Genomic DNA, 16,928 nt, shown 5'->3' on the forward strand with positions numbered 1-16,928 from the left:
TTCATTCATTCTTTCCTGTTCTCCCATTTTGACTACTTTACTGATCTCTCTGCTGAAGCTACTAACAAGCTTCAGTACATCCAAAACTCAGCAGTGAGAGTGCTCCCATACTATAAAACCCCGATACACTTCACTGCACTGGCTTCAAGTTAAGATTCTCATCACTGCCTTCAAACCCCCATGGTTTAGTCCCTGCACATCTTAGACAGCTCCTCCACCTTTACTGTCCACCTCGTACCCTCAGGTTGTCAGACAGCAGTTTTCTCATTGTCCTCTACACTACAGTCTCCACTATGTATGGCAGATCCTTCAGTACTGTGGCCCCTAACCTTCAAATTCTCTACCCCTACATCTATTTGGGACTGTACTACTGTCTGTTTCTCTAAATCACACTTAAAGACCTTCCTCTTTTCAACAATGCTGTTGTCCTTGACCCATGTGGAGCTTTCTTAAGTTCAAGAAAAGTGCTATATAAATGTAATTATTATTATTATTATTATTATTATTATTATTATTGTTTTATTTATTTATTTATTTTTTATTATCCAATCTGGGTTAAGAAACACAACCACAGCTGGCTAGTCCTGGACCAGTTGGGTGAATTTGGTACCATACACTTGTCAATGCCATAACTGAGCCATAAATGTCTCAATATTATTGAGCAGGTTCATTTGTACAGTAAAGTATATATACAGTGAGTCCAAGAAGTATTTGATCCCTTGCTGATTTTCTTCGTTGGCCCACTAATAAAGACATGATCATTCTATACTTTTAATGGTAGATGTATTCTTACATGGAGAGACAGAATATTAAAAAGAAAATCCAGAAAATAAATCTAAGGAATATATATTAATTGATTTGTATTTCATGGAGTGAAATAAGTATTTGATCCCTTAGTATTCATTAGCAGTTCTGGCTTTTACAGACCAGTTAGACACTCCCAATCAACTTGTTACCTGACCTGAAGCCACCTGTTCTCACTAATCACTTGTGTGAAAAACACCTGTCCACAGAATCAGACAGATCACACAGATTTCAAGTCTCCAACATGGGTAAAACCAAAGAGCTGTCACAGGACCTCAGAGTCAGAATTGTTGACCTTCACAAAGCTGGAATGGGCTACAAAAAGATTAGTAAGGTGTTGGATGTGAAAGTAACAACTATTGGTGCAATTATCAGAAAGTTTAAAGAGTATAACATGACAATCAACAGACCTCGGCCCGGTGCTCCAAAGAAGATTTCGCCTCGTGGGGTGGCAATGATGCTGAGAACAGTCAGAAATCGTCCTGCAACCACTCGGCAGGAGTTAGCAAATGACCTGAAGGCAGCTGGGACCACAGTTTGCAAGGAAACAATTGGCAACACTTTGCGCAACAATGGATTCACATCCTGCAGTGCCCGAAAGGTACCCCTGCTGAAGAGAGCACATGTGGAGGCGCGCCTCAAGTATGCCAATGATCATTTGAAAGATGAACCAAGTTATTGGGAGAAGGTTTTGTGGTCAGACGAGACCAAAATTGAACTTTTTGGCCTCAACTCCACCCGCCATGTGTGGAGGAAGAAAAATGCTGCCTATGACCCCAAGAACACTGTGCCCACCGTCAAGCATGGAGGTGGAAGCATAATGTTTTGGGGGTGTTTCTCTGCCAAGGGTACAGGGCTACTTCACCGCATCACTGGGAAGATGGATGGAGCCATGTACCGCACAATCCTGAGGGACAACCTCCTCCCCTCTGCCAGGGATCTGAAAATGGGCCGTGGTTGGGTCTTCCAACATGATAACGACCCTAAACATACAGCAAAGGCAACAAAGGATTGGCTCAAGAAAAATCACATTAAGGTCATGGAGTGGCCCAGCCAGTCGCCAGACCTCAATCCGATCGAAAATCTATGGAGGGAGCTGAAGGTCAGAGTTGCCAAGCGACAGCCCACCAACCTTCATGATTTAGAGAGGATCTGCAAAGAAGAGTGGGCCAAAATTCCCCCTGGTGTGTGTGCTAAACTTGTGGTTAACTACAACAAACGTCTCACCGCTGTGCTTGCAAACAAAGGCTTTGCCACTAAGTATTGAGTGTGTTTGGCAAGAGGGATCAAATACTTATTTTCCTCATTGAAATACAAATTAATTAAAATATATTCTTTAAAATTATATTCTGGATTTTTGTCTTGATATTCTGTCTCTCCATGTTAGAATATATCTACCATTAAAAGTGCAGAAGGATAGTGTCTTTATTAGTGGGCAAACAAAGAAAATCAGCAAGGGATCAAATACTTCTTGGACTCACTGTAGAGTATTGAGGCAGGGCAGTTATAGGGCATGGAAATGAATTAATAAAATTTCACACAAATTTAAAAGTGATGAAGTAGTAAATACACTTTCAATAAATACTTTGACACTTTTAAGATTTACCTTAAGATATTCTGTACAAGACATAAAGAGGAAGTGGTGGCTCAGCGGTTAGAGCACCAGGCTATTGATAATAGGTTTCTGGGTTTGATACATTGGCTTGGCAAGCTGCAACCATTAAAACCTTTGAGGGTGTACATAGGGGTATGTGTCTGATAAGTGAACAGATGGGTTAAAGGAAGAGACACAAATAATGAATTTGCCTTGTAGAAAAACAACTGCTAAATTTCAAATTTTTAGCCCATAAGCCCATAAGTGCTTTTGTATTATGCTACCATTTTTAATAATGTTGTTACAGATAAATGTATACATATATTCTCATTTCTGAGTCCTGTGCACTTTCACATGTTAAATGTAGTCAACATAAAGCTGTCAATAAAAAAGACACTAGATGATATATATATATATATATATCATCTAGTATATCATCTATATATATACACACAACAAGACAAAAATAATAAACAGATTATTACATTATACACATTATCATTTGATTACTTTTTGTTCACAGAACAGGCGAGGAATAGATTCAAGACAAGTTTATATTTTCAAAGTTATCAAAGTTTACATTTATACACTTTCTAATGATACAAACCTTGATATAGTTATCAACAACTTTTTATATTTATACACTCTCTAATAATATATGGCATTTATGTCATTAAACAAGAGCTAATTCTGTAATTTTCTCCTTTGATATGATAATGATTTATGACACTGAGGCAGAAATAAATGTGAGAAATGCTTATTAAATAATGTGAATATGATGTAGAATGTGCATGAGTGGAAACCATACAGAATCATTGCTACCATTGCTATCATTGCTTGACTGATTCAATTTTAATAATAAATATTCTGCCTAAGTAAATTTTTTTCATGTGTTTGACAAATGTCTGATCTCGAACACCATAAATAAGGGGGCTCAGCAGCCGCGGGGTAATGTTTGTTAGAAAGTAATTCCAAAATCTGATGTCTCTCTGACGAGCTGGCATGAGAAAGACAAGAACTGTGTCCAGCACAGGAGTGGTGTAGGACAACATACAGAGCAACAACTGCACCCCGTGCAACATGATGGTGTTCTGAGCCTTTTTAGCCGAAACCTTGTCGGTGGACATCCTCCGAGCTGTGAGCAGCACTCTGCAATAGGTGAAAACAACAATTATCCAAACTGTGGACATGTAAATCCCCTGTACAGCTTTATTCCTGGTATCATGGTAAACTGAGACATACACATATGACGAAGCACAGAAAGGCACTGTGTTAAAAGCATTAAAGGTTTGAAAGATGGCGGCAATAATCACATTTGCCAGTGCAGGCAAAGCTCCAGTCACCCATATCAGACAGATGAGGATGTACGTTCTGTGCACTGTACAGATGTGAGGGTGGTGCAAAGGTTTGCAGATGGCAATGTAGCGCTCCACTGCCATGCCAGCCAGGTTGAGTGGAGTGATCTTTTGAGTTGTAGATGCTATGAACAGCAGTACAGAACATAGGGAGATGTTCACACTTTGCAATGTATATGACATTACATGTAATGTCACTGAAATCCAAACCATAAGCATGTCATTCACAACCAAGTGTACATATAAAATATATCTGGGATCTGTATAGAAGATGGAACTCTTAAAAAACGTGACAACAAAGGTTCCATTGATGCAGATGATGGTGAATCCAAAAAAGATAATAATGCAGTTTCTGCTGATTATTTCTTCAAGAAGTGCCAGCTGATTCACAGAGGAGTTCATTGTGTAAGAGGTCTGCCAACACTGCAGGAGTTTTAAAGATGAAAACCTTTAAAATATAAATAATAATAAAAGTCACTCAGATAAGTGGAATAAATACAGCAGTAAAAGGGCAGCCGATTCTTGCAGTTAGCCAATTGTAGAGCTTAACTGTGAAGCTTATATAATTTGACTGAGTGATGTGAATGTGTACCTTTGTGGATTTCTGAGGAGGGGCTGTGTTCAGGGAGGGCCTAGATGGCTATCATGGGATTGATTTCAGTACTTTAATGAATGTAAAGCCACATCCAGGAATCCAGGAATCTAACTAGAAATGGGAACCACTGCAGGCCTCACAACCAATATCACCACAATACTTGAGACAAAATATAATTTTACTATGATATTTAAAGAATTGAGATATGATTAGCATTGATAATTGAGTAAAATTAAATTGTAAAGTAGAGAAATCAACAGTTTTTAAATGTACATATTAGGCAATTTGCAGAGTAGAGAAGCAGCATTAAAATTATTTTTCCCTTAATTTTTACATAATTAACAAATAAACAGACTTTACAGCGGTGGGTAAATGTAATGTAAGAAATCTCACCTAGTGGCTGTATTTTATAGCATTGCTTTTAATTCCTGCTTGAAAGCTGGGCTAAAGCCTCAATCCCCCATATGTTCTTAGAAGGAACTTCACTCAGCTTGACCTCTAAGCTGGGGTCTCAACAAAAGGAAATAGTGTCATCTTGTGGACTCTGGACAGAAGTGCATTTTTGATTACATATTTCTTATACACCATTTGGTCAACAATGGTCTTAATACATGCTAAATCATTTTAAATAAAATACTTAAATGATAGAATATCAATACTTAAATTAAGCTTCTATATTAGGCTTTCATTTTATGTATTTACTAAAGAATTCACATTAAAACAATAATACATCAAAGTAAAAATATATGTTTATTTAAAATTTACATTTTCAGCATATGTCTGAAGCTCTATTCAAGAGTGACTTGTTAGCACCACTGACAAGTGAAATGAACAACAAATACAGTGGTTCCAATCAACAGGTGAATATAATAGGCAACGAGTGAATAGTCAGCTCTTGTAGGTGATGAAGGTGCTGAAGCAGGAAAAATGGGTAAGTGTAAGAATCTGAGACACAGAATATTACAAAAAAAACAAACTGAGATGTTCTAGACAATCGGAACATCTCCAAAACATCAGGCAGGTCTTGTGGAGTGTTCCAAAAGTTCTCCAAGAAAGAAAGTATAACCGGCAACAGGGTCATGGCCACCAAAGGCTCACTGATGGTCATGGAGGTTCCACCATACAAGTAAGATGTATACTGCTAACATCTTGGTGCCAGATACCACAGGACCCCTTTTAGAGTCCATGATTTGAACTGTTGTGGCGGCACAAGGGAGACCTACTTCATATTAGGCACTACACAGGTAGATAATTGTGGAGTTAGGAGTCTAGCCCAATCATTTAGTGGTGTAGTGTGATAGGCTTGCCCGGGCAGGAAATTGAAGCCCAGTCTGCCCTGAGGATTGGGGTACTGTTATCCAGTACACTACACCAACCAGATAAAATATTAGCATGAGCATAGCATTCAAAAGGCTCCTTATGAAGTAGACGTTTCCACATGAAACACTGCTATATAAGTCATTATGTGGCCAATAGAAATCAAAATTTGCTGTCCCAGAAGTCTCCAGTCTACAATAGTACAATAGTAGTCCCTTTGTTTCAGTGTTCCTTCTTCTGGTCATGCTTCTGCCTCCACATATCCAATTCCATGATTTCGTGTCCATTTGTTTTGCGTAAGGTCAGTCTGTTTGGTTTAATAAATAGCCCAGGGTTGTTCCAGTTCCAGCCTGTTTCAGCTCCAGCCCCCAAGTCACCCTTACTAGTGTTGGCCCCTAAGTTGTCCATTCCAGCCTACTTTAGTGAGGGCTATTAGGTTTCAGTTGTGGCCCCTAAGTCACCAGTTTCAGTTCTGGCCACACGGTTGTCCATTTCAGAGAGGGGCGTGAGGTCATCCGTTCCAGTGGTGCCTACCAAGTCACTTTCTTTAATGCCAGTTCCCTGGCTTGCACCAGTGCTAGCCACCACACCCTTCAGTGCTGGCTTTCCAGGCCTCTTCTTCTGACTCTGTACATGTCAGTGCCCTGGAGGGCCTGCATGCCTTTTATTAAAGTATTTTAAATAATATGAAATATATGTTTCCAGTGCTAAATTAAGATAAATATAATGACATATTAAGGAAAAAATAAATCATGTTTATAAGATCTACTTCTAATGACTCTGGAGTGGTGATGCAGATAAAGCCACAGGCTCCTGGTTTACAAATTCAAAAAGGTCTGTACAAAGACCATTATTTGTTATATTTACACAAATAGGATACAAATATAAACAGTTTCACATGTTTGCAATCTTGAAAAGTATAAAATTATATGCAGATGTACTTTTCATGCTGTCCTTAAAGAAAAATTCAACCATATTTTTTTCTTTTTACATTTATTGCATAACTCAATGATTGGGATGCACGCAGTTATTCAGAGTGTGGTTTGGTGGGTTTGGTGTTAAATGCTCTATTCTGTCGAAAGTTGCCCAGTCAGTAGTGTTCACAGTAGTAGTAAAAGAAACCAGACATCTGAAGAGTTGAAGGCCATTAATGTCTGTCCCTCACAGAAGGTTATTACACCAAATGGTTATGAGTACACTGCCTGATGTCTGAGGTTCTGTTTTATGTTGGTTTTGAGAAGGTTTTGTCGGGTTTGGCACTATTTTACCATTATCAACGTCACATAAAAAACTCAGAAGACACATGTTGGTTCACTGGTGGGTTTGGACAGTAAATAAAATGGCTATATTTGTGCTTCAGTTATGATGACCCTGGTTAAAGTTGATATGTTTCTCTACAACTATGTCACTCTTCGAGCTTCAAGTACGGCTCGGCTCGACCCGTCATCCCTCAAAATCCACGGAAGACGAGCGTCCAGACTTTTTTCTGTCCTGCACCGAAGTGGTGGAACGAACTTCTCCTGGGTGTCCGAACAGCAGAGTCCAACACTCACTGTCTTCAAACCCAGACTAAAGACCCTCCTCTTCTGAGAGTACTCAGGTGAAGAGAAGAGTACTATGGTCTCCTTACTGACTTATGTTTAGTAGAGTCTAAGATTAGAGGATCTTTGAAATTTTAGCCTTTTCAAACCAGGTTTTTCTTGGGTAAATAGTGAAGCACTTTTGTAAGTTGCACTGGATAATGACTCTGTATACATCTTAATCACTGAATTACTCTGAAATGTAAAAGAATTGGTGGAATTCTCCATCATGTTACATCCATATAGTACTTTGTAAATGTCACAGGATCCAGTATATTTATATATAGTTCTATATTTCTCAAAGACTTTTGCACAGTTCTGTACAGTTCATGCAATATCCTCACTGTATGATGATATTGTGCACATGGTGTACTGTGTCAAGGCGTTGCCATGAACTTTACTTTGGTTTATGTGGTAGATGCTCAACTGGCTTCACTCTCCTTACCCTGTGAATAAGGTACTTAATCCAGTACTTTCGGAACTTCTCATCTCTAAAACCATAGATCATGGGGCTCAGGAAGCGTGGGATGATGTAAACAAGCAGGAAGTTGACATACCGGATCTCCAGGCTGTACTTCGGGAACAGCTGGATGAGAGGTGCCTGCATGGAGGGCACTACGAAGGCCAGCATGCAGAGTAATAGCTGTACGCCGTGAAGCAGCACTGTGTTTCGGGCTTTCTTCACTGACACCAGGTCTGTGGAGGCCGCCCTGGCAGCCAGCATGATCTTGCAGTAGGTGTAGAGCAGTGCCAAGAAGACAAAGGAGAAATAGACACTGTCGAAGGCACAGTTCTTGTAATAGATGGAGCGGTCCTGGAAGAGTAGTGAGTGATCACAGAAAATGGATGTCCGGAAGAAGGAGGGAGGCTCTTTGGCCAGGGTTATGAAAAGATCTGTGAGGGGAGGCACAGCACTGAGGACCAGAATGACCCCCACAAGCCAGATGGTGCGCTGGATGGTGCACATGTGGGCGTAGTGAAGGGGGAAGCATATGGAGACGTAGCGCTCTATGGCCATACCAGCAAGGATGAGGGGGGTTGAGCGTGTTGTCAGCACTGCCGTCAAGATGAGCAGGCAGCAGGCCGAGGCCAAGATCTTGGAGAAGGCATAGCTGACCTAGAGGAGAAGCAGCACATACCATTTCAGACAGTTACTGGCATTTATTGGTAAATTTCATAGCCAGCCACAATAGCATTACATTCAATGGCCAGTTACACCCTTTACAAATGCAAGTAGTGCTCCAGTGTCCCAGCAATGGGATCCAGGTTCTTTTTTTTTTACAAAGAATGTAATTATTTACTATTTATCTGAAGAACATTCTACCATTGCTTTATTAGCAAAAACTAAAGCAAAACTGAAGATATTGAGATTTTCTATTTTCTATTTTCTAATTTCAAAAATTCTATGGAAAAGCTTTGTACTGGTGGATGCTTTCATTGTCCAGTGATGTTTAAGCATGTTTTAGCTTTATCTGGTCCATCTGGTTAAAGCTCTACTCCAATGTGACACAGATCCAGAACAGCAACAATGATTTTCAACACCTGTCATAATCTCACCCCTGTAACCTGACTTCATCTTGCTCTGATAACCTTCTGACCACTCATTGATGTCCAAAAAAAAAAATAAAATCACAACAGCTGCTGTTTACGGTGTGAGCATTTAATAATGAATGAACCAATAGAAATGTCCTGAAAAGGTCCTAAAGTAAAACTTAAGAATGTACATTAAAATTTGTGTTTTTGCCCTCCCCTACAAAGTTACCATTTTGGAAATACTTGTTTTAGAATTTAGAATTAATACAATAAGCAACATGACATTTGCTGATTATTAACAAATACAAGCAGTGCAAGCTATGAAGGCCTAAATATCCATTTATCTACATGAAATTCACAAGCAAAATGATTTTACTTTAAACCTTTAAACCCAAACATTGATTACAGTGCTTCTGTAAATGTACTTTATGTACAATAATACTGTTTAAAATACACAGGTTAAGAAACACAAGTTTGTTAGACAGACTGAATTTATACTGTAGTGAAATACAGACAATAAACAATACACTAACATTTCTGTATGTTTAATTTTCTATTTTTATATATATATGTATATTATTATAATAAATGATGCCATCACTAAATCAGTGCCACCGGGGAGTAAAAAGCAAACTGCCTTTTGCCAGTGTTTTCAGTTAAGGATTGCTTTTGGCGTGAGAGTCAACCTGTTAAGCAAATTCCAAGACATGATTAAGTCCTGTTTAAGATCAATATAAGCCATTTCTTTATTATTTCATTTTATTTTTTTCCTGCAATTTAGCTTCTGAGAAACAGCCCTTATCAAAATAATGTCTGAATAAGACAACTGTTCTTCATAGAGATCTTTCAGCAGTCTATCAGAACAGAAGGAGATCTCATTTTCTGATTTGTGTCCCAAACTCATCACATTTAAGCACTGGTGTTGATCTCCTCTTTTTTGAGGAATTTAGAAACCAGTGAAACATAATTGATATGATTGATTGACTGCTTTATTTCCCCTCAGACAGAGATAAGAACATAAGTTCTTCCTTTAGGGAAACTTTTATAATATGTGTATAGTATTTTTCTGCACATTTTAGACACAATTTCATTTTATTTTTTAACTTAACTGATCAAAAAAACATAAAACAAAACGTGAATTGTGCCGTAACTTTTGCTCAGTTAATGTTTTCTTGTTTTCTGGTCTGTTAAATTCAGTAAATAAACAGTAATGGCATATAAGAATGTCCAGAAGTGTGTCTCTGTAGGGGACCTGACTTTGAGTGTCATCAATACTTGCTATTTAAACAGGGGTGCACAAACTTTTGCATAGAATTCCCTCCCTTCACAATGCCACACAATCTCGCTCTTTTGTTCAAGACAAAAGAAGACACATCTATGAACAGTACTGTGGTCATTCTCCTAGTGTCTGGTCTCAGCACTCACCACATAAAGGCCGGTGACCAGCGTCAGCTGCACTGCGTCGTTGATAACCATGTAAATAAACATGATGTATCGTGGGTCCTCATAGAAGAACCTGTGTTTAAGGAAGGTGGACACCATGCTGCCGTTGATGATGCTGAGAGCCAGCCACACAAGCATGGCCACTATGTTTTTGGTCAGAGCGGCGCTGAAGCTGTCCCGGGGAACCCCATTCTGAAGAGGCAAGGTGAAGTTGTCATATGCAGAATCAGAAGAGATGTTCATGGTCTGAAAGTGAAAGCATGAAAAGTGTCATGCCTGTGCACATATTATATATACATATATGCAGTATAGGTCAAAAGGTTGGACATGGTTAAATATGTGCTGATCATCATTTTAAAAAAAACATTTGATCCAAATGCTAGAGTGACCAAATTTCAAAAAGAAAACACTGGGGAAACACAGTTATGGATGGCTGGTGGGTTTCAAGTAGGCCTAAGCTGTAGGACTGGGGCAATATTTATGCCATGCAACCACACTATGTTAATAAGCATTAATACATACACATATACTCATATAGCAGGACCAAATATACAACCTTAATAGCCTATATGACAACATCAGCTCTTTTCAGTCACTTTTTTAAAAACAATATGGTCATCCTAACATTTGGATCAAATGTTTTTTTTTTAATTTTTTAAAATTTTTTAAAATTATATATATATTTGGAAACTGTACAGTTCTGCACATAATAAAATAATAATCACTGTCATTATTTACTACATTTAACTGATTAAATTCATGCATGTTTCATTGAGCAAAAAATAGTCTACATGAAATGTAAACATATTTAATTTCTTCACTGTAGAGGATTTATTTCTTATTTACACTTTAACAAAACATGTAATTTCAACATTTTTTTCCCATATCCAAATCTTTGCATATGACTGCATATATGTACACCTCATATGCAAAAGTACAATAACATTTTCTTTCTCTAATAGCAGCAAATTAATAAATTATTAAATTTTCACTAAACAAATCCATGTAAAACACAGAAACACATAAAAAATGCACAAAATACTCAAATGACAACAAACAAGCTTTAATTCACTACTATATTATCAATACAAATCTGTAATAATACAAATGTTTAAAAAGAGGAAACGTGTATTTGGACTCACGTTGGAGACTGTGTTATAGACTCTTACCTCTCCAGTTTCTTTGGCCTGACCTGACATCACAGACTAACACTGACTTATATACTGTGACTCTCATTGATTGAAGGGGGATGATTGGTGAGTATCCCCCATGGGAAAGTACCTGTTTTCACCTTCTTAACCTTATTAACCAGAGACACAAGGAAGTCAGGGCTTTTTACTTGTGTGTGAACAACAATTTGTTTTTGTGTGTGTGTTACTATGACAGTTATCATCTAAATATTAAATAATAAATATTATTGAGGATATCTTTCTCTGTGATTAAGAAACCTTAATTAATTTTAATTAGTAGGGTAAAATGTGTTGTATGTAGTCAGGGCTATTGTGATGAAAGGTGGAGACAAACAGCTGTAGCAGGGCCCACAAAAAAAGTTTTGTGAAATGTGAAAAAAACTTAATATTTAATAGATCATATTTGCTGTGTTATGTGTCAACAACATGTATTTTTTTTTTTAGCTGTTTCTCACTTTTTGACATCATTTGAATCTGGTTCTTCCTTACATTGAGCTTGGAGGGGAGTGGGTGTGGGATGCCAGGCTTCACTGTTAAGCCTTCTGGAGGTGTCGTGGAGATGCCTACCTGATGACCCCTGTGAAAATCTTGTGGTTAGTGTAGGGTGAAGGGAAGGTTATTTGTAACCATAACTGTTAGGTGTAGAATCTTGTCATCTTCCCATTGGACGTAAACTTGATACAAGATTTGTGGCTGGCTGCAGTGATATATGTTATAGATCAATGGAAACAAGGCAATAAAAATGTATAAATAATAATGAACGTAATCAAAATTGAACAGTAGTTCTTTATATTGTGTTTACACATTTACATTTCCACGATGAATGGAGCAATAAAATTGCTCCAGATTGGCATGGAAATAAATCTTTTTACAGTGAGTTCCAATGATATTTTCTACCTTCTGCTGCTCCTTTGGAGAAACACAGTTTAAAGCCAAGATAAGATAGAGCTAGCTAACCACACACCATGTCGAGAGGATCTAGAGAGGACAGCAAAATCTTGAAATAATTACAAGAAAATATTACAATGTTCTTTTTACAGTGATAGAAATTTTAAAAAGGATGCTATCAAACTGGGTGTTTGGGCCTGCAATGAACAAGGAAGCACTTTCTAAAACAGGTGAAGCCCTGTTTTTTTTTTTTACCTTTTCAAACCTTATTATCAGTGATTAAAATGTACATTAAGATATTTCTAATCTGTATATTGGTAGTACTTTTTCCCAATTAGTATTGCCATTACCAGCAGGTGTGCCAGACAGTAGCTTTGATGTAATTCATTGCTTTACTGAAACAAATTGGATTTTTATTTCTTCATTTTTGTGAAGAATACCATTAAAACACAAAAATATAAATTTTAGTGAGTGATTAAGCTGCTGACTTGTAAACAGACATTTCAAAGTAGGTCTGTAAAATATCCTTCAGCCATTTATAAAGATGCAAATACCTCATCACTTAACTTTTATTTAGTAATTTTCAGTCTTCTTCAATTTTGTATAGCAAATTACCTTAGTCTGCTGGACCTCTTGGAGCCAACGGATATCAAGCTTTAAAGAACAATGGACAACTACTGATATATAATAGCAAGTTTTTATTTTCAGATGTTTAGGAACATTAACAATTCAATGTAATCCATGTATTATTTTAAACAAGCCCTATTTCATAAAATAAACATTATTTATGGGCCTTCCTCTAGGCTTTCTACTCTTGTCTTGACTTTACACTGACTAATTACAAAATACCTTTTCAGATACTTGCAGAACTTTTGGTCACGGACTCCGTAAATGATTGGACTCAGAAAGCGTGGCAGGATGTAGACGATGAGATAGGTGGCATATCGTATTTCCAGAGTGTGTCCAGGGAAGAAGATGTTTAGGAACACCTCAATGCTGGGATAAATGTAAGACAGCATACACATGAGGAGCTGAGCTCCATGAAGCAGGATGGTGTTCCTGGCCCGATGGACAGATGTTTTATCGGTGGACATGGCGCGGGCCGCTAAGAGCACCTGCAGGTAAGTGTAGACCAGCGCAAGGAAGACTACGGAGAAGTAGAAGGCATCAAAGGCCTGTCGCTTGTAAAGGAGCACGGGGTCTTTGAAGACGTTCTGGCGCAAACAAAACACAGAGGTGTGGAAGAAGTTCAGAGGTTCTGTAGCCAGAGTCACAAAGAGGTCAGTGATGTCAGGGACAACAGAGATAAGCCAGATCAGGCCAATGAGGATGTAGGTGCGGCGGACAGTGCAGATTTGGGAATGGCGTAGAGGGTCACAAACGGCAATGTAGCGTTCAATGGCCATCCCAGCCAGGTTCACAGGTGTGTTGCGGGTGGTAAAGACGGCCACAAGGATAAAGCCGGCACAGAGAGACACACTGATGCTGTAGTAGATGTAACTCACTACAAACAGGGTGACGGTGACCGTCAGCTGCACTGCATCATTGACGACCATGTGGATGAAGAGAATATAGCGAGGGTCCTCGTAAAAGATCTGGTTGCTGAAGAAGGTAGCCACCACACTACCATTGATGTAGCTCAGACTCAACCACACCATGACCAAAATAAAATTCTTTGTGAATGCTGTGGCATACGTGTCTCGTAGCAGAACCTGTGCTCCTCCAGTTGAGTTCATAGCACTTATGGCCTAAAATACAACAAAAGAGTTATGGATGTAATGTGAAATGTTAGACTCAGAAAAAACACCAATCAGTCAACATTAAAACCACCTGCCTATTATTCTGTAGGTTCTCTTTGTGCTGCCAAAACAGATCTGACCGGTTGAGGCATGGACTCCACAAGACCTCCGAAGGTGTCCTGTGGTATCTGTCAAACTGTGCTGAACCTAAGCCCACTGCAACAGATGACCCCTGCACCAAAACTTTTACATTCAAAACACATTAATATGAAAAAAGTAATAAATAAAACAAATAATATTATATACAGCCTTTAAAATGAAAAAAGTTATGTATACTTAAGATAAAGCATGTTATACAAATGAATTCCAGGTAAGAAATGTATCAGACATGTCAATCCCAGAAAAATCAATAAACCAATACATAAATAAATAAATACACACATTTCAATTAAATCATAATCAAGGTTAAAAACTACAGACCCCCCAAAATGTTCTTTTCTTTTCTGTAAATATATTTTTTTCAGCTCTTTATTACCTTTATTACCTTTAGTACTTTTTACTTTTTTAATTTATCCCCTACCCTATTTATTGTTTAGTGTCATTTTCCTTTAGTTTAAGACTGTGTTCTGTGTTTCTTTGTTACTTGTCATACGTGTTGCTCTCACCAAGACAAATTCCTTGTATGGGTAACATACTTGGTGAAATAAAGAGATTCTGAATTCTGATTCTGATGTTGGCATGTCTTATGATATACTGATTTAAATATCAATAATACTAATAATATGGATAGTAACATTTTTTATTAATAATATTATAATTATAAATCAGAAAAATAAGACATTATGCTGTAAAACAGTTGTAATCCATTTGAAATTCATGTACACTCGTTAAAAACATCAAATACAAAACATCATTACATGGTAAGACCAGTAAAGACTTACATTATCGTTGCAAATTACAGATATTAATTTTTACACTTGAATACCAAGACCTGACGCATTTATGCCTGTATGATTACTTGGAATCTCATTCTTCAAATGTTTCATTTCATTATTATTCATTAATTATTGTGATAGTCAATGAACAATATTTCTACCAAATCTAATATTAGTTTGCAGTCATGTATCAACAGTGTAGACACAAGTGAACTGCTTCTGTGCTAAATGAATTGCATTGACTGGAAAGATGTAATGCACTCAAATACTAATAAAAATATATCACATTATTACATTAACAAAATATTTCATACAGAAAAGTTATTTTGGCATATAATGATTATTGAGTGATGGGAAATTCAAAACATTACTTATTTTATAATATTGCAGTATTTTTGCTGCAGTATAAATTAAATAACAGTGTTAGTCATGCTGCTGTTAGCCGCTACTACCAGGTTCAGGGCAAAGTTGCAATGCTCACCTCATCCTTGTTGGCTGGTATCAGTGCTGGTGAGTAAACACTGGCTTTTATAAGTATTTTAGCTCACTCTGATTGGTTTTTAGTGACATCAGGGATCACAGAGATCCCTAATCTCTGAGTAATATTTATTTCATGATGTTGATATTTGCAATATTTTTTTCATTTATTTATTCTCTATTATTCAATATGGTCATCCAACTACTAATGTAGAAAAATAAAATTAAAAGTCAAAAATAAATTAATTTCTAATAGCAAATTTCAAATAATCTTTTAATAGTGATCATTTCAAAAGAAATACTTTTGCTGTTCAATAAATAAAAACGTTAATGTAGATTAACACTTGACTAACTTTATTTTCAGTTCTCTGGTGTTAATGGAATTTCTTCAGATGGTGGGGGGTTAAAGAAAATTAAAACCCTGCTGCAGTAAATATGCATATTTCTTTCTAAACTATAAATGAAACAAAAAATAAGAACAAGAGCATAGTACATACGACTAAGAAATGTTTTTGTAGTGCGTATGTAAAACATGATCAGCACTAACAAAGTGTGTTGGAGAGGTTGGAGTTGGCTGGTCTGAAAATAAATGCAGAGAATTGTGTACTGTGGCAGAGAAAATTGCACTAGGCCAAGTGATTGATACAGATGGTTTGCACCCTCCAAAGCTCCAAAGACATGGCCAATGTACCAATTAAATGAAACAGTTATTGATCAGACTGACAAAGCGACATACACGCCGGTAAGACCCTAGTCATAGCTGATGCACTGTCAAGTATTCCCTCCAGAAACACAAAGAATGACAGCAACATACACATAGATGTAGATTGCTATGTTGCATCCATCAAAAATCCTACAATTCAGCTCCCACAGCAGCAAATGATGTGTTACAGGTTCTAAGCATGTACAAACAGGCCTGGGTGACCAGAGCACATTGAGAAAGCACACTGCAGTGTTAGAGCTTTTCTTTTATATGCAAACTGTGTGTGCACATTGGGTTAGTGACCAGAAGTAACCAAAGCATCCTACCAGAGGCACTAAGAGCACAGATACTAGATCATATTCATAATGGTCATTTCTGTTAGGGTGTGGCAAATCTTTATAGGGGAAAGCTAAAGGTTTTCCTTGGGTTGTCACCATGTGTAATGCTTATGACTGTGAGTGACAAAGCACAGGTAAAAGGACCACACAAACCTTCATCTGCCCTGGGCTACCTGGCTGTGAAAGGACAGGCAGGAGCTAGACACCACAGAGACTGCTCTAAATCCTGGTTCACTCTCTCAGTCTGGCCATTAGACTAGGGAGTGAAACCCAAGAGACAAGAGACTGATGGAGGCCCCAAGAGAGACACAGAAAGTCTTCAAAAACTGGCTGTGGGTAGAAGTGGCACTTTACACCTTGGTGTAGAATGTTTTGGGGTGTCTCTCAGGCCAAGGGACAGGGGAGTATCTTCTTGTCAGCACCTGAGCATTGGGAAA

The 16,928-nt window shown here is 37.7% G+C and overlaps 3 protein-coding genes across 3 annotated transcripts; all 3 read right to left on the reverse strand.

Annotated features, from left to right (window-relative positions):
* Window positions 1–3,228: 3,228 nt before the first annotated feature.
* LOC140559669 (odorant receptor 131-2-like) lies at window positions 3,229–4,155 on the reverse strand. Its single transcript, XM_072683219.1, has one exon. It carries the CDS (start codon window positions 4,153–4,155, stop codon window positions 3,229–3,231), a length of 927 nt encoding a protein of 308 aa, XP_072539320.1.
* A 3,487-nt stretch (window positions 4,156–7,642) lies between these two features.
* LOC140559670 (odorant receptor 131-2-like) lies at window positions 7,643–10,464 on the reverse strand. Its single transcript, XM_072683220.1, has 2 exons — window positions 10,204–10,464; window positions 7,643–8,362 (listed from the first exon to the last, which is right to left on the reverse strand). The coding sequence occupies exons 1-2, from the start codon at window positions 10,462–10,464 to the stop codon at window positions 7,643–7,645; spliced, it is 981 nt and encodes a 326-aa protein (XP_072539321.1).
* Window positions 10,465–13,084: 2,620 nt separating this feature from the next.
* On the reverse strand, window positions 13,085–14,038 carry LOC140559760 (odorant receptor 131-2-like). Its single transcript, XM_072683364.1, has one exon. It carries the CDS (start codon window positions 14,033–14,035, stop codon window positions 13,085–13,087), a length of 951 nt encoding a protein of 316 aa, XP_072539465.1. The 5' UTR covers window positions 14,036–14,038.
* Between the last annotated feature and the right edge of the window lie 2,890 nt (window positions 14,039–16,928).

Source organism: Salminus brasiliensis, chromosome 7 (assembly GCF_030463535.1).
Source record: "Salminus brasiliensis chromosome 7, fSalBra1.hap2, whole genome shotgun sequence".
Classification (NCBI taxonomy): domain Eukaryota; kingdom Metazoa; phylum Chordata; class Actinopteri; order Characiformes; family Bryconidae; genus Salminus; species Salminus brasiliensis.